This window comes from Pelmatolapia mariae, linkage group LG18 (assembly GCF_036321145.2).
Source record: "Pelmatolapia mariae isolate MD_Pm_ZW linkage group LG18, Pm_UMD_F_2, whole genome shotgun sequence".
Classification (NCBI taxonomy): Eukaryota; Metazoa; Chordata; class Actinopteri; order Cichliformes; family Cichlidae; genus Pelmatolapia; species Pelmatolapia mariae.
In genome coordinates, this window is record NC_086243.1 from 24,237,434 (window position 1) to 24,256,579 (window position 19,146).

The following is a 19,146-nucleotide window of genomic DNA, read 5'->3' on the forward strand; positions in this document are numbered from 1 at the left end:
GAGGCAATATAGGATTTTCAATTTGATACCATAGGTGTCGCTACTAAAAATCTCAGATGAGTTTGGACTCGTGGACTCGACTTTGTTGGGCCACAGTAAAGTTATGGATAGAGTGCTGAATCTCCTTGATCAAATAATATGAGCAGGTCAAAAATTATGAAAAAAATAAAATAAAATTTTAAAAATAATCTTTATTTGAATTTTAAAGATTTATTTGAAGAAATAATTCATGGATTTACAGCTTAGAATCAGCATGAATAGCGATGAAGGGGTCCTCCTCTTTGCTGCTTATCCAGAAGTCGGCACGGCCATCACTGCCAACAGTGACCTGCTTCCCAGTGCATCTGCTTCCTTCCTTCTGACCAGAAATGATGTCACAGTAGGTTCAGGGTGACATCCAGGTCCCTGAGATGGAAAATAAAGATCAACCAAATGTTAAAGCCACAACAGTGCCACAATTAAACTGCAATTCCATCTCATTTTTAATTCTGTTTGCTACAAATGTAAAGCAATATAATAGCATGTTGGTAAACAAAGGCATTACATATTTGGCAAGAAAAATAAAGAGAGAGAGAGAGATACACTTATTAGCTCTATTTTGATATGTGCCTGCTTCTAAGATATTTAAGCAACTGCTTTATTTAGATTGGTGAAGTTATTTTTATTGTAAAACAATATTGTATTAGGCAGCAAACACACACAAACAAGGAGAACATAATCCTTACTAGTGATGGGATTTCCGGCTCTTTTTAGAGAGCCGGCTCTTTCGGCTCCGAATCGGCTCTTCAGGTTGTTTTGTTGCTTTAATTAATTTATTATTAACAATAATATAACATTATGCACAAAAGGAATTACTAATGTAAAAAAAAGTGGTTCTATTTATATATTTTTATATATAAATATATACGGTGGCCCCTAGAGACAAAGCACGTACAAACTCCAAAAAGCACGTACAAATTGCAAGGCATGTACAAACTCCAAAACACATTTCTAGCGTTAACTGAACTTCCAAAACAGAGCTACCTAGATCACTTAAATTTCACAATTGAAAGCATATGTGTATGGTTTGTGTATTTATACACAAGCACTCATATATATTCAAATAGTTAAAAAAAATGTTCATTTACCTGTTACTACCACACACCAAATACGGTTGTTGGTACTTGCTGGCTTGTGTAGCCACTAGGTAACAAAAGCTCAACACTGCACCTAGCATTCTGGAGCACTTCTGTTGTGTTTTGTACGTGTTTTGGAGTTTTTACGTGCTTCTGAGTTTTTACGTGCTTCTGAGTTTTTACGTGTTTTAGAGTTTGTACGTGCTTTGTCTCTAGGGGCCATCATAAATATACTTTTATTTATTCACTCCACATAAAATGTAATAAATAAATCATATAACACAAAAACCAACTATTCACAGTTCAACTTTTAACTATTTAAATTTTCAGCTTTTTCCTTTGAAACATATTTAAAGTGTAACAACACAAAACACTGCAAACCACAACACAATTAAATATAAATTAAAATATGAAAACAAAAAGAAGATGCATATTCTCTGTCATATGGGCCTGCATGAATAAACTTTCTGAATCCTTTATCATCTGCAACTGAAAATAGTTGTGGATGATTATTATACCTTTCTAATGTGACGTTGTTGTCCCTGGCTCTCTTTCTCTCTCTCTCCCTCCCGCTCTGTTCCTGTGCTACTGCGAGTGTAACTACCGCCCCTCCCCCCTCTTCCCAGCGCAAGCACAAGGCTCGTGTGCGGAGTGAAGCGGAAAAAAAGTGCGAGAGAGAGGGTGAGAGAAAGAAAACAAAAAACAAAAACCTACGGCTCGCGATAAGGAGCCGGCTCGCGTCGTTCACGTCAAAGATCAGGCTCTAAGAGCCATTTCGTTTGCGACCGACCCATCACTAATCCTTACCAGTCCTCAAGTCCTCATTGTTAAAAATGATGAAACCACGATTACCACGGCCAAAGGTAACCTGGTTGCCCTGGTTGTCCCACCAGTTGGAGTGAGGCTGTCCATTGACCACATTATGGAAAATGACCATGTTACTAAATAGGAGAAAGGACAAATTACAATCATAAAACGTGCTGTTCACAGTTTTTATGATCCAGATGACAAAGCAGAACTTTATGATTTTAATTTGCATAAGGTCAGTGTGCTTTCTCCTGGTTTCTGTGGACTTAGTGATCTGACGCCATCTATGCTCACAAACCCATCTATTCCCACAGGTCTGGTCAGAGTTGACAGTAACAGGCTTGGTTGACCCATCACCATTGCTGGAGGGTCCAGTCCAGTCATTCTGATCCTGTAACATATAGATTGACAAATGTGTTCATCAAAAAGTGTCTGATACACACTAAATATTGGATTCTTTCATTAAGAGAGAACATACTTGTCCGTTTACAATGTTGCGGTCCCACCGATAGCTAGACATGACCCTGGTTATACCGTAAGGGTGGGCAAGCATGTAAGCAACAGCTATCTTGTAGAGCCTGGGGTCCCAGAATGTAAGGATGGATGCACCGCCAGCACCATGGCCTCTCTGGTTATCATGGTTGTCAGTGAAGATGAGAGCATTCCCATTAGCCATGAAACCCCATCCTTCTCCCCAGTTCCTAAATAAATTAAAACAAATTAGAAATGTAATTTATTATTGTAGCGAATTATGACCAACTCATCTTTTTTTTTTGTTGCCTGTCCCGTTTGGCTCTTTTGCCATCAGAATTATTGTCTAAAGGCGAAGAAAGATGCCCAACAGATTTACTTTACCAAATGGACCATCCCAGCCTTGCCGTAATGGTCTATTTGATTCACCTTTTATTGTTTATTTTATTTTATTTTCACTTGCTAAATACGGGACAGACTTGACTGAGGAAAAGAAAGGGGAGAAAGAAAGAGGGAAAGAAAAACAGCGGAGAAGAGGGACGGGGATAAAGGGCAAAAAACAAAAACCAACAAAATAAGCAGACAAAAATACATATATCAATCACCTGGATCACCTGTTGAGAAAGAAAAAAGAGAAAACAAGCAGAAGAAAAAGAGAGCAATATAATAAACAACATCATGATGATCTATAGGAATATAACAGTAAATACTAAATATTAAACATTATTGTGCAGCACGTAAGATCGACAGCGCACAGTGTGCTTTGAGGTAGGAGCCAAAAAGGGTGTAGTTTGTGTGTGTGAGCACCCGTGTGTACACCTGTGAGCATGAGCGCGCTTGTATTTAAAAGGTTCCTTTATGTAATGATCTGCTAGAGGGTGTGGGGAGCCACAGCCCCGTCCACCAGGGCATGAAGCAGGTATGGAGGAGATCAAACTCCAGACATCCAGAGGCCCCCAGAACACAAGAGACCAAGGAAGACCAACAGAGGGGCAGCTGCGCCACTATCCCAGAAAGAGCTGAGGAGAGCCCCAGATGAGGGGTCACTCAGCAGCCGCGGAGCAGAAGCCAGGGGGGGTTGCAGTGACGTGTCCGTGAGCTCCGCCGGCAGCCAGCTGTGCCAGAGTGACCGAGCCCCAGGCCAAGAGGCCGAGGGCACCCCACCCCCGAAGTGGCCCGAGCGAGCCCCAGGCTCCAGGCCCCGATAAGCAGCCACCAAGGAGTGAGCCGGTGGGTACCCGGACGCCCATCCCCAGACACAAAAAAACCACCAACGCACCGAAGTCTGAGGAAGTGGTGGGGGGAGATAGGCCTCCATACCTTGGAGGGCCTGAGATGTCCCTAGAGAGGTGGCGTCTGATACCCAACCTGACATATAGACACAGACATACAGGCACACACAGATACAAACATCCATTCCCACCCTCATGCTCTCATATGCAATTACTCAACACTCACCCAACGTGGAGACAGACATAAAGAGACACTGTACACACAATCACACTCCCCAAGCGTACTCTAAGCCCCAGGTCTAGGTACCCTTGCCCCTGGAGGGGGAAACTGCACCCAGACCCAGGTGGTGTTACCCTTTTCCCTAGGGTGGAGAGAAGCAGACTGACCAACTCATCTTAAAAAATTGTTTTTGTCTTTACTAAAATCATTGTTAGTCTGCATGATATATAGAAAATGTTTCTATTTATTTTATCAGTTTCATCACTGTTATGACAGAGGTCAACTAAATCTGGGCTGCCGCTGGTTGACCATTTCCCAGGTCCTTGAAATGACCTGCAGGGGGACAGATTGTGTATAACACCACCACTCAGACCTGCACCCCTGGCTAACAAAGCCTGAAGCCCTGACCTGAGAAATCATCTGAAAACTGTTCCAGTAAGGTTTTCTGGCTGCCCACTGGGTTCTCCACATGTGATGGCTAAAACATTTCCTGGCTATCACATGGGACACTGTTTCGAGGGTCTGGGGCCAACCTCAGTCAGTGTTGCGAACCCATTGAGATGGGGTTGGCAGCTTCCGCAGGCGATGCCTAACCGTTGCTATGGGGTTTGGTAGGTGGAAAACCTACAATTTGGTGATGCAACGATTACGGACTTGATTAATTGTTTTGGTTATCGCAACAGGTAGACCCATTTAACAAACCATGGGTTTGTATTTATGGAAGGGGGTGTTACGGCCCTAGCAGGGCCTCCTCCTGAAGTTGCCTGTGTGGGCGTGTCCTATCGTCTCTCCTGCCTTAGGTGCCACCTTTTTCTTTTGTACAGCTGACTCCCATCAACATTTAAAGGTATTTACGGCCAGAGAAGGATGAGCTCTGGTGCCAGAGAGCCATGTTGGTGGTTGCAGCTAGTGATCTGTGTGTGTGTGTGTGTGTGTGTGTGTGTGTGTGTGTGTGTGTGTGTGTGTGTGTGTGTGTGTGTGTGTCTGTTATTTTCCCTAATCGACTGGACCGTTTTGAGGGGAACGTAACAATGACATATTGTACACATCATATACAATACTTGATTTACGTACACTAGTAGAAATAACACATACTTAGTGTAGGAAATCTTCTCGTTGTTCCACTTTCTGAAGACAGTTCCCAATTTGGCACCATATTTAAACTCAGCCACTCTTCCAAGGCCGACGTACTCATTAGCTGTAATGGGCTCACCTATCCTATCAATAACCTAGAGTGAAAAGATCAAAATTCCTACCATAAAAAGCTGATTCACTACAACATTCGTACCACCCAGTGTCTGTAAACTAGGAAGCTTTTAAATAAATCAAATCACTTTCCTGTTTGATGCTGTAGTGTATATATGCTGTTGAATTTCATGTGTTTTAGAAAGAAATAACATGATACTACAGTATGTCTAGGTGACATCTGTTACTGAAACTTTCTTTGTGAGTTGCATACCTTAATCTTCAATATTTTATACTATTATGTACTTTTTTTTGGCTTTGTTGCTTTAATATTCACATATTCTCCTTGAATGTTTGAAAGCCTACCTCCTGATAGATGAAAAGTCTGGAGCCACCAGGGAACCACTGGGTGTTAAGGTTGTTCAGACGACCATAGACAGCACTCAGATCACCAAGACACATGTGTTTGCAGGCATCCACTCTGAATCCAGCCACACCCATGTTAATCAGCTTGTTCATGTACTCGGCCACTTTGCCCCTAACATAGTCTTTCTCCAGGGCAAGATCCAGCAGACTCACCAGACCGCTGCAGACCCACGTACCTGCACGTATAATACAGGTTGAGATATTATCCACAGAATTTTTACTTTGTTTTTGTTAGTTTCTAATTTAAAAAAAAAAATAATAAATTAGACATTGCTGAAATGTATAACCACCAGAGACACATATCACCATCAACACAGGAGCACCACAGGGGTGTGTCCTCTCGCCACTGCTCTACTCCCTCTACACTTCAGACTGTGTGGCCACCCACGGCTCCAACACCATTGTGAAGTTTGCTGACGACACAGTGGTGTTGGGTGCCATCTCCAACAGCGATGAGGCGGCCTACATGGACGAAGTGAAGAATCTGGCATCATGGTGCCAGGACAACCACCTCCAGCTGAACGTCGGCAAGACCAACTAGCTGGTGGTGGACTTCAGAAGGAGTCAGCACAGAGACTACAAGCCCATTATCATTAATGGAGCTCCAGTAGAGAGGGTGCAGTCCTTTAAGTATCTTGGCGTCCACATCTCCTCAGACCTGACATGGGCTGCCCACATTCAGGCCCAGACCAAAAAGGCTAGGCAGCGCCTGTATCACCTACGACAACTGAGGAAGTTCAGGGTCTCTCCAAAGATCCTCAGGATCTTCTATACAGGCGCTGTGGAGAGCATCCTCACACAGAACATGACATCGTGGTTTGGAAACAGCTGTGTGAAGGACCAAAAAGCTCTCCAGAGAGTGATCCGTACAGCAGAACGCTGCTGCAGGATTGCTCTCCCCCCGCTTCAGGACACCTACACCAGGAGATGCCGGACTAGAGCAACGCAGATACTGAAGGACCCGTCCCATCCTGGCAACAAACTGTCCCAACTTCTACAATCTGGTAGAAGGTTCCGCATCATCCGGGCAAGGACAGAGAGACTCAAGAGGAGCTTCTATCCTCAAGCCATCCGGGCCCTAAACCAACCACCCCCCCCCCCCCCCCCCCCCCCCCCCCACACACACACACACACACACACACCCGCCCTCTCACATCATCTATAATTGACTGAGACTCTCCTCCAGACACTCAATTCCTTTAACTTTAAATATGTTTATATTGTCCATTCTGTAAAATAGTCAGATGTCTATTCATATTAATGTACAGAATTCACCTGCTTGCTGCTACTACTGCACATTCACCCAATGTATATACTATATATATATATATATTTATAATGTTATTCCTCTACCCCCCCCCCCCCCCCCTTTTTTTTGCACATGTTGAGGAGCGTGTCAGGATACATTTCACTGTGTGTTATACTTGTATAACTATGCATGTGACAAATAAAGAACCTTGAACCTTGAACCTTGAATCTGGAGTCACTCTAAATGGATATATTTCCAAGAAAAATTAAAACAATAAATGTTGAGGCAAATATCTGTTCTCCAGCTAAAAATACATTCCTGTACTTCCCCATGTTTAGAAAGATTGTAGAAACTATAGACTATGCAATACTGTAGTATTAGAGGGATAGAACAGTCATGGTAAAAATTTTACATAAATGTAAAATCTCTTAGTACCTACAAAAGATTAAGATTTCTCATATTTAAAGAGGAATTCCTCAGGTAACACAAGGTTAAGTCCTGACCCTAAACTGTTACTTAGTCATTTTTATTTATTTAATTATTTGATCACACAAATTCATTGTTCATGAATTCATTGGTGATGAATTTTGACAAAATGATAGTCAAAGATTTGTAATATTTGGTAACAGAGAAAAGATAAAGTCAAAATCTTGATTAGTGCTGTACTAGAGTATATTAAAGTTTATGGGCTATTGCAGTGTTGCATGAAACTAAAGATATCTCACCGCCTACTTTGTGGTAGTATAATGAAACGCATACACAACGCACAGTAATCCAGTTTATGTGATTCCAAAGTGTGGGCTAAGGCCTCCTGGTGGGCCATGAAGATACTACAGGCACAGTACTAATAGAAATTCAGTTTGAAATTACTCACTCCCAGTCAAAAATTTGGACACACCTTCTCATTTAATGGATTTTCTTTATTTTTACTACTTTCTACATTGTAGATATTGAAAATATATGAAGCAAGGTATATGGAATTATGTAGCAAAGAAAAACTGATAAATAACTCCAAATATGTCTTATATTTTAGATTCCTGAAAGTAGACACCCTTTGCTTTGTTGATAGCACTGCAAACCCATCTCTCAATGAGCTTCATGATGTAGTCACCTGAAATGGTTTTCACTTCACATGTGTGCCTTGTTAGGGTTTATTTGTGCAATTTCTTGTCTTTTTAATGGAGTTGGGACCAGTTGTGTTGTGCAGAAATCAGGTTGATACACAGCTGACAACCCTATTTGACAACTGTTAGAATTCATACTATGGCAAGAATGCCAATCAGCTAAGTAAAGAGAAATGACAGTTCACCATTACTTTAAGAACTGCCAGAGCATCCTGCAGTGGCATGCCATCCCATCCGGTTTGCATTTAGTTGGACCATCATTTATTTTTCAACAGGACAATGACCCCAAACACGCCTCCAGGTTGTGTAAGGGCTATTTGACTCAGAAGGAAATTGATGGAGGGTGGGTTACTCCGGGTGGTCACTCCGGGTCAGGAACGAGACCCTGCCCCAAGTGGAGGAGTTTAAGTATCTCGGGGTCTTGTTCAGATTGATGGCTCCGGCTATGAATTTCAGACAGATCAGGCCTTAACTTAACAAAAAAGTTATCAATAGTTCTTTTCATCTTATCTCATTACCCACAGCTACATCCACTTCTGTAGGGCCTAGGCTACTCACTAGGGCTGGGTATCATCACTGATTTCTATAATCCATTCGATTCGGATTCACAAGGTCCTGATTCGTTTCGATTCAATTTTGCCTCAGACAGTCAGAAATATTATAATTCTGATCATTTATCAGTACTGATACATGTGAGACTTCATCAGAATTGTGAACATCACAGTAGATGCCTTTGTGTCAAAGTAACTGTGAATAAAACACAGAAAAACATGAAGGAGATTTTCCTGGCCTGGCTTTTTTATAGCAGATAACCTTAAAAATATTCTGCAATATAAAGTTTAAATTTCTTCAGTATTGAATAGCAGAAATTAGGCTTTCCTGTCCGAGGTCATTTAAGTAAGAAAAAGAAAAAAGACAGCGGGCGACAGCGCTGCAAACAACGGTAGACTGGTGGGTAATAAGCGAATGAATAATGCAGAAACAGAGATTTCAGACGGGAAACTGTTCTTGAAGTACACAGAGAGAGAGAGAGAGCTGAGCATGAAGTGTGATTTTATCGTGGTGGGAGCAAAATAGCAAAAGTAAGAGGGAATTCATGACGACATTTATAAAATGTGAAGCGTAGTTTGCTGCTTCTTTTGCTGCTGGTTCAGTGAATTTTGGTTGGAGACAGACAAAACCTGCAGCTCAGAATCTAGGGCAAAAAAGACATTAACACAGCGCGGACCCGACGCATCAGAATCAGTGAGCTGCCGGCTTTCAGCCCCGACGGCGTGTCCGTCTACGTGCAGTCGGTTGAGAAAGCCGAGAAAGAGAAAGTTGATTCTGATGCGTCGGGTCCGCTCTGTGTTTACGTCTTTGTGTGGAGTCCTTTTACCTGCTCTCATTTGCTGTTTGGTGGTTGTTGAAATAGTTTTGTGAGCTTTAACCTGAGATTCTGGCGTTTCTGGCGAAATACATTTATATTTAAAAGTCGATTCAGGATTTAATGAATCGATATCGCTTTATTCAAGCTACTCACCTCTCTCTATCCACCTGCACTTTCAACTGGACCACGGCCAATTAGAGAGGTCCCGCCCCTGACTATCTCTGATTGGTTTAGACCACGATAGGGGCATAATGTGTGTCTGTTGTTGACCACACGGAGACTTTCAGAGTTGCAGAGACTTTTTTTTTGTTACTGGAACAGTTGGTTGCACCGGTGCAACCTAAGATTTTTTTTAGTCGCACCATTGTATGATTTGAAATTTTTTAGTCATCACCAGTGTTGCTCTTTGCAAACATATAATTAATCGCACTGAGAAAAGTTGAACAATAGAGATGGTAAATGTTGTTTATATTAATATACAGAAGATAACTTCTGAGTTGGAAACTTAAGACATTTTTGGGTCCTGGTCAGGTCCTGCTCCAGTGGGACATAAGTGTACATAGTTTTCCAACAGATCTAACAACAGATCTAAGGATCTATTATAATGAGATTAAAAACAAAACAAAAAACATTTTACCAGATAAATCAAAATAACAGGAATCAATATGACTAACACAAGCAGTGGTAAAAATAGTAAAAATTTAGAAATACAATAAAACTTTTACTGTTCTGGTATTGTTTCTGTGTAACATTTCTTACCTGATATATATCACCATAGTTCATTTTGTCACTACCAGACCTGCATTTTTGGTCATTGAAGTCCCAGGCGGAATAAGGGACACAGGGGAAATCTCGGTTGCCAGCGTTAAACCAGCTTCCACATGAAGAGTGGGTTCCTGTTCCACCACCAGATCCACACATGTGGTTGATAACAGCATCCACATAGATGTTAACCTGTTAGTTAACATAACTTGGTCAGTTTTACTCATTTTCTTTGCATGGCCATTTCAAATCATACAAATATACTGAATTGTTGATCTTCATGAATGTATCCTAAGCTGCCAGGTACTGTAAAAGTGTCATGAACAGAATCTGGTATTAGCTTGTTGTTCTGTACGAGGTTCCACATGTCCAGACGTCTGTCAAATGAAGAAGTCTGAAGTCTGCAATGCCTAACATTAAATGCCAACTGCAATTTAGCTTACCCCAAAGTTGTTGCAGCGGGTGATCATGTCTTTCAGTTCTGCCTCACTGCCAGATCTTGAGCAGAGTTTGTAGCTGATTGGCTGGTATCTCTGCAACCAGGGCCTGAAGGGACTGTTCACCAGAATGTGTTCATTTGGAGGAGAGATCTGAGGAGCACAGAGGAAAAAAACAATATGCTCTAATTTTATTAAAAGAAATTATGTACATAGATTGTTGCTAAACAGGTTATATTGATTGTACTGTTGAGGGACATAACACAAAACTTCCTAAAGCTTGAAGTGATAACCCTGCGCATGTCACTTAATCTGAAGTCCATGTGCGAGCTACAAAGTTGTGTTTAAAGATACAAATTGTTATTATTATCTTCTTTTTTCATGTGATAATGCATATGTTTTAAGACAAAATATGTCAATAGCAACAAGCAAGAAAAACATTAAAAAAGTGACTGTAAGCGAACTAAGAAAGTGAAATAGTTTGTAGTGTGATGTGGGATTTGAAGCTGTAGCCTTTCAAGTTATTCCTATGAATCATGTCACATTGCCAACATTATATACTTGTTATATATATGTTTTATTATTTTATCTTAAAGCATTGTCAGCATATATTGCCTGCATTATTCTCCTTAACAGAAGCTACATAAGACATTCAGCTAAACATACCTGAACACCACCAAAGCCTTTGGGAGCCAAGAAACGATGCAAGCAATGTCAGCCCCTCAAACAGGTGGACAATGGATGTCCTTCCATACTTAAAGTGGGGGTTGTGTTGGGCAAGGCCGAGCCCAAACAGAGCCACTAGGATGAACAACTTCATGCTCTCAATCAATGAGAAAACAAAAAACAGTCACACTCTGCCAGTTTGGTGTACAATATTTATATGTAGTTTTTCTTCTGACAGGCCAATGAGAGACTGACATATATCAGCGTGGAAACCAAACAGGTGCACTTTAATCACAGTTTTGTGCTTTTTCTTTTTTTTCAAACAAGCAAAACGGAGGAAAAACATTCTTGAGACATGGTAGAAACACAGAAACATAAGGTGCACATAATTTCTTAATCATAAAAACACACTCGAATGTGCCATAATGATTGCAATGTGTTGCAATAAATTCAAATTTCTTTGCAATACAGTAAAAACATAAGACTTGTGTGGTGTTCAAGCCTGTTGCAGCCATTTTCAGTGTTTATCAAAAGAAAAATTGTAATGTTTGTCATTATTTCAACCTCAGATTCCTTGCTTTTGAGTCATTTTCTAGGAGCAACATATGAATTTATATAACACTTTTAGTGTTTGGGTCCACTCATGGTTAACAAAAGTACTGACCTTCTGTGTCACTTTACTCTGTCTTTAACCAGATTTAATTCTGTGTGTGTCTGAGAGGTAGTGAAGGGGAATGAAGTTCAGTTTAGAGTCTTTAGCAGCAAGCAGGGGAGAACTATGGATGTCAAAAAAATGTGAAATTGATTGGCCTTCTTGCCCAAGGAATGAGGCGCTCTGCATGGGCGCTCTGCATGGCTGTTTTATGACACAGTTATTCCTGTGCAGGACATCAAATCTTCTCATCCATTAATTGTGATATTTGAGTTTATATGCCTGGATTATGAGTTCTGAAAACATAATTTCTGGATTATTTTGACTATAAGAAATAATATGATGAAGCTGTATACTGTTTATTACAGACTACTTAGGGCCAAAGTCACCATGAACCAGGGGCGGATCTAGAGGGTGGCATGGGGTGGCAAGTGCCACCCTAAAATGATCCCTTGCCCCACCCCAAGTGCCACCCCAGTTTTGCATATGACAGTGTTGTTTATTAAAATAAGATAGCATTAACAGTTTGAGCGTAGTTACAGTCAACAGTGAATATAAATGCTAAAACTGAATATATTGCATAGTGTTCCCCCCTCCACCATTAACAAATGGTTCAGCCCATAGCAGGACCAGCTTTTTTCTTGTTTTCAGTAGCGAGCGATGTTTATGATTGTGCCAGAGCACATTTTGAACAACACCATGGGAATTTCGCTTTTTACACAGGTGGTTGGATGTTACACTCTGGAAATGGAAGGAAGGTGAGTGTTATTAACCCTCTGTGGTCCACGGACACGCTGCACCTCCAAATCATATGACTGATCTAAGCTGACATAGCAACAAGCTGCAGCCACGCTGAGTCTCTATTTCAGCCCACATTGAAAGTTCGAACTTCAAAGTTTTTAAATTTTAATTACAGGCCAGTAAATCCAGAGTTATAAGCCACGCTTTTTTCTAAATACTGTCGTCACGTTTTTGTGTGTGTTTTAAGTGTTTTCTAAGGACAGCGCGAAAACAGTAAAGAAAGGAAAAAAAGCCACCTCTTTCCTATCGGTGGAAAAATGTACCATGTCGACCAATTAAAAAAAAGTCAACACGTGGGATTTGGTTGTTTAGGAAGAGGGGAACGTTTTGGGAGTGAGCGAGACAGAGCGAGCGAGTGAGAGAGAGAGAGAGAGAGAGAGTTTAGATGTGGGAGATTTGTGACGTTTAGTGTGGAGTGTATACTTAGTGTGTTGTGTTGTCTTGTGTAGTTGTTCTGTTGTGTAGTCGTTTTGTTTTGTGTGTCAGTGAGGGCACTAATGAATGTCACAAATGCACATTTGCAACGTAAACACTGTCACTAAGTAGAAAACCGGCGGAGTGATTCACCTCCTGTTGTCAGGCCTGCAGGTTTATCCCTGTGCTGTTCTCCTCTGTCTTTTGGTGGACAAACTTTTCTTTTACTGGCACACATCATTTGTGGGGCATCTTATTGCGACACCTGATTGTTCTCTCATTTTAGTTTTAGTAATATTTTTAAATGGTTGTATAAAATGAAAAAAAAAAACGTCAGGTGTATTGGCTGCATTTTTAGATAAATAGTTGTATATGTTTACAAAATGTACATTTTATATTTGCATTTCAAGTTATAAAAATTGACTCAATATGTCTGTGGTTTTTTTACAGTAAAAAAATACTACTAGGATTTTAAGTTCTTTGTGTGATTTCAGATCAGTAATACTAATGCAGTATGTCTGTGAAAAAACAACTAAATTTATGGAATCAGAACGATGCCACCTTGAAACGAAACCGAAAAAAATATTGAAACCGAAAAAATCGCTTACAATTTTTTTTTTTCAGTTTCAATCCATTTTTTTCAGTTTCAATCCATTTTTCGGTTTCAATCCATTTTTTTTCAGTTTCAATCCATTTTTTTTCAGCTTCAATCAATTTTTCGGTTTCAATCCAGTTTTCGGTTTCAATCCATTTTTCAGTTTCAATCTGCTGGCACTGTGATTCCGACCCGCATGAATTTGTATACTCGTGCTGACCAAGCTGCCATTTTTCTCTTTTTGCCTCTTTCAATGGCTGCATCAAGTTCAGGTGGACCCTCTAAACCGCAGGTAAGTAATCATTTTCCATCGTCTTTCTTTGCTATTTCACTCGACTGGACATAGGTTTAGTTTTTATTAGCTAAATCTGGTGAAGTTGTGGTAAAATGCCAACATTAGCCTATTCGTTGTAGCAAGCTAGCTGGCAGCTAAAATTTGCTAAATTCAGTGATGCCCCTGTGTCTTTTAGGAGTTAGAGGCCCGTGTTATAACAGTGGCACAAGATATAATCAACAGGTTAGCTCAAAGTCTTCAGCAACCTAATATCATATGTATACCAAATGCTGAGCACTCTCACGAGCACTCAGGTGGACAAGCCCAGACCCCAAAAGATATAGTGCAGACGGAGATGGCAAGGTTAGAAATTGTATTGAACAATTATACTTTTTAATCATTTGGATTAGTAAAAAAAAAAAAAAATCCCTGCATGTTGAAAATTATTTCTACTTCTCACATGTAGGTCATTTTCAGGATTTTTTACCAAAAAAAGGGGGAAAAATCGCTTTTCCCCACTCCGAAGTAGCGCGCTGAGGCCTAAATCCAGCAAGCCTTTCAGTGTATATATATATCTAGTGAATAAAGGCTGTACCAACACTCCTTCTGCTACTGAGGAGCTGCAGCTGAGCCAAGCAGGGCTGGGAAAGAGATCCCTCATCTTGACTGATGATATGAGCCATACAATGGTAATGTCTCACAGATTTAATGTAGTTAAACTTATATAAGAGAAATGCATTTACATTAAAAAAAAACATTCTATATCAAATCATAATGATAGACATGCAAATGATAGTAGTTATTCTTTTTTCGGTCATATATTAGCACTGATAAAAATATTTCTTAATTATGTAGTTTTACCAATTGTGTCCCCTTATGTACTGTTTTAGATTAATAAAATGATCACTGAAGAATATCCCAAAATGAATGGAGTGCAAGGATGGTTGTTGCACAAGTCCTCAGGTGCATAATTTTCCTCTTTGAAATTATGTTTTTAGATGCTAGTGAAAGTTGAAAATTGTACAATGTTTTTTCTATCAATCTGTGTATTTAGGTGGTCAAAGTAGGAGGAAACTTGTAGCAATTCCTCCTGATGTAAATGGCTACACAGGAAGACTGATCCGCAACGTTTCCAGTGCAGGAAAGACCCTCTTGTATGTTGTTCCGCTGCAGCAGGACCTTGATCTTACTCCTCTTCCATCAGATGCAGCTGAATTTCAAACCATGCCAAAGGCTTCTTGCCAGGTGTGCAAGGAAAGTATGCCTCTGCATATCCTAGCACTCCATGTCAACAATTGTGTGACGTCTCAGTTAACAGAAGAGGAAGATGAGGTGAATTTATGTTATATTGTGGAATATTGCCTTATTAACAGTCTATAAATATTTGGGATATTTGTGCACGGAATTATAGAAGGCTTTTTTCTGTGTGTGTGACTATTCTGTTTTTGTTAATGTACAATACATTGTAGTAATTACAATTGTACTTCATAGACTGATGTCCAGCTTCTGTCTGTCATGAATTCACCAAGCTTTTGTAGAGAGCCTCTTGACATGAAGCAGGTGATAATGTTCAATCCACATATTTACAAATCATTGTTTCTTTTATGTTTTAACAATATTTTTTTTCTCTAGGACATGAAAGAATGCCCAATCTGTCTTTGCTGCTTTCCAGTGAATGAGATTGCCCAGCATGCAAGCCTGTGTGGTGAAAGGTTCCTTCAAATTTATACATATTAAACACATTTTTCTATGTTTACATCTGAATCCTTTTTAAAATTTTTATGGGATTACAGTTTTGAGCTCAGTATGTAGTTACAGTAAATACTTACTTGGTCCACATTTTAATGCGTACAGTATATTTGAAACACACAATGTAATCACCGTACCTGTTAAGCTCAGGACCCAATTTAAATGCCAGTAAAATCAGTTAAAAGACATCATAAGTTACATCACATATATTTTTGCTATTGTTCATAATTTTTAGACCTGAGGACACTTCCACTCACATGACAGATGTTTATGTCAGTACTGACTCTGAGTGCAGTGTGCCAAGCAACAGAACAGATCCTTTGACTGATTTAGTCAGGTATGATTTATATTCTTTGCCCTTTCAGATTCTCTGGTTTTGTTTATAATACATTTGCTTTCATTTTAAGAAACGATAATCATTTTCAATTTTTTTTTCTCAGTGAAGCAGATGTGCTACAATGGCTTTCAAGTCAGGTGGATACCAGCAAAGACTTTAGGATTTGCATCACTCGGAATGATCTTGTTAAAAGAGGCTTCATTCAGTGGCAACGACAGAAGAAGGGTTCCCCTGTCAACAAACTCCACCTGACTTTTATCGGAGAAGCAGGAATTGATACTGGTGCATTAAGCAAAGAATTTTTGACTGGAATAGCTATGTACATTGTACTTACAGTTCAGATATTGAATATGGCCAAATCAAATTAAGATACAGTATAAGGTTAACCCTTTAAATTATTTTGTCTTTCTGTATCTCTATGTAGAAATGATGCATGGTATTGAGACTCGACTGTTTGAAGGCAGTGGCAAGAAGGGAAAGAGTCCTGTCTACTCTATCAGTGATTTAGAAAATAGTTTCTACAGGTTTGTCTGTTTTTATACATTTCCCAGCATTATGTAGCATATGAAGCATGTTAAATATTTCTTTGTATCTTGCAGAACTGCAGGAGAGGTGTTTTCAGTGAGCCTTGCACAGGGAGGTCCACCACCATGCTTCCTGAGAAGCTGGTGTTATCAGTTTCTTGCAACAGGAAACTTCGATGCGCTTCAGCTGACCAAAGATGATGTGGATGACACTGAATATAGGTCTCTAATTGAAAAGGTGAGCTGTGTTTGTACAGACTAGTGAAAAAATGCTGATTGTTTGTGTGTGTATACAGTGTTGGAGAGTAACATAAGACATGTACCGGCGTTACGTATTTAAAATACAAAATATGAGTAACTGTATTCCGTTACAGTTACCGTTTAAAAAGGTGGTATTTAGAATACAGTTACTTTGTTGAAATATATGAATTACACAGCGGCAGCGTTACGGTTGCCATGGTTACAGGGTGACGCGCGCTCTCTCTGCGACTGTGTGTTTCCTGGGTGAGAGAGAGCGCCTTTTTGTTGTTGTTGTTGTGCTAAGCTAATAGGCAGAGTGTTACCGGCATAGCCCTAAAGAATGTAGCCTCATGGGCAGTGTAGTCCGTGCTGCAGCGAGAATGGACTGCCATACACGTTATGTGTCTGTGAGAGTGAGGAGGGAGAAAAAGGCGAGTGGAAAAGTACGAGCTGTCATCGAGCAAAAACGGGAGCTGGAAGCATGTAAATATAATAATAACCACTGCAGCCAAAAAGAGTGCCTGATGAGCCCAGTTGTAAGTAAGCTATTAAGACTTGACTGTACACCGTTTTTGTGTTTTCTTCCGAAACAATAAGTTCCGTTGGAGCAGCCTTTCAACGCCTCTCTCTGTCTCTCACTAGCAAATTTGACCCAGACAACAAAGTAAAGCTAGTTTTCGGCTACGAGCCCGACACGAACCTGACATATTAGCCAGAGGTCCCTTTACTATGGTTCGGAGCCACGGACCTTCAGTAATAGTAATAAATCACATTTATGTAGTTGTAAACAGCATGATAATATATTAAGTAATCCAAACTATTCAGAATATGTTACTCCCATTCAGTAACGTAACAGAATACATTAAAAAAATACAGTTTGGGGCCTGTAATCTCTAGTGGAATACATTTTAAAAGTAACCTTCCCAACACTGTGTGTATAGTTACATAATTTCAAAAACTTGAAATCATTTACTGTTTTGTTTTTGTATGTTTTCAGGTGGAAGTGGCAGACAACCTGACAGACCTCACTGAAGACATTGTGAGCTGTGGTTACACAGGACTTGTGAAGCTGGACAAACGGGACAGTATAATAAGGTAGTATAATTTAATAGACAATATACCAACCAGAAACATTTGAAAGTAATATTTTTTTCAAGTTAAAACCCTGGTTTAGACCACCATACCCCATCAGTTTCACTAATGACTGTGTTTGCTTTTCTAAATAGATCAATTGTTGTGCATGCTACGGTGCGTCTGACTCCAATGCTACAGCAAATCAGAAATGGCATGAAGATCTACAACCTTCTGGAGGTGATTGGAAGGCACGAAAGTCTCTGTTCAAACCTGTTTGTTCCCAGAGATGAAAATGATGATACAGCGGTAAATATGTCTTTATTTATTTATTTCAGTGTTTTAGTTTTTACAACAGATTCTAAAAATACATGTGATGTAGTAATAGCCCTGTGAGGACTTTTTTGTTTCAGCCTTTATTTAGGTTGCTCAGATTAATGACTATTAAACAATTTCTTAATAAATAAACAATTTCTTATTGTTTATTTGAAATCACAACACGTGACCCCCCCCCCAAAATCTCTTTAGCCGGATGCTGATTACATAATGAGCATCCTTGAGCCTGAGCTGAGTGAGAGGGGAAGTCCAAGGCATGCCAAAGAAAATGCCATCATCAACTTCTTCCAAGACTTCCTGGAGAATCTTGAAAGCTCAGGTTTGTGCCGTCGGCCAGTTACTGGTATTATCATCAAAACAACATTAACACAACAGCTGTTACAAATACAGTGTTGCAACATTTCGTTCAAACCTACTGTACTCTGCAAAATTGTCATCACAAACGATAACAGTCTAAAGGAACTGAAATCTCTGTAAAGATTTGTTTATATGTTTTGATGTTTTATACAATCTACCACATGTCTAAATGACAAAATTGGTTTTGCATATTAATAAATTTTGTGGTATGATAGTTAAAGATTTAAAGTAAGTCGAATCTGCTTCTTCAGATCAGGATAAAGACAAAAAGAGCTGTGAGTATGGGATCCAAGACCTACAGGACCAGGACCAGGAAGAACACTGGGATTCCAAACACCAACCACCCAGAATGTCTGTCCCAGCGATTATGCAGTGGTTAACTGGACAAAGACACAAACCATGAATTCCTTCAGAAAGGGCAAATTTTAAAATACATGTAAGATTTGAGCATCAATGCAAAGATACGATGCCTGAACACTACATATGTTACCCACTTGTAAGTGCCTGCACAAACACAATCTTCTTTCCTGTGGCACACATGAACTCATACACCGAGTTCACAGAAGTTATGACAACAGCTGTCACAATGGGGAGAGATTTCAGCCGTGTGTAGTTAACACTTGAATTGCATACCATCATAAGTTATGCAGTATTGCACTGTATTTCTACTATTTGTCTAATGCTTTAAACCTATTTCAGTTCTTGGAACACAGAGTAAAAAAGGAAAAAATAT

At 39.9% G+C, this 19,146-nt stretch overlaps 1 protein-coding gene and 1 pseudogene across 1 annotated transcript; one reads left to right on the forward strand and one right to left on the reverse strand.

Annotated features, from left to right (window-relative positions):
- Positions 1 to 235: 235 nt before the first annotated feature.
- LOC134616565 (alpha-amylase-like) lies at positions 236 to 11,217 on the reverse strand (annotated as a pseudogene).
- A 4,084-nt stretch (positions 11,218 to 15,301) lies between these two features.
- LOC134616156 (uncharacterized) lies at positions 15,302 to 18,816 on the forward strand. The gene is made up of 10 exons (XM_063460894.1): positions 15,302 to 15,359; positions 15,432 to 15,511; positions 15,784 to 15,885; positions 15,989 to 16,200; positions 16,316 to 16,409; positions 16,485 to 16,647; positions 17,647 to 17,744; positions 17,876 to 18,029; positions 18,249 to 18,375; positions 18,665 to 18,816. The coding sequence occupies exons 1-10, from the start codon at positions 15,315 to 15,317 to the stop codon at positions 18,814 to 18,816; spliced, it is 1,227 nt and encodes a 408-aa protein (XP_063316964.1). The 5' UTR covers positions 15,302 to 15,314.
- Positions 18,817 to 19,146: the final 330 nt, after the last annotated feature.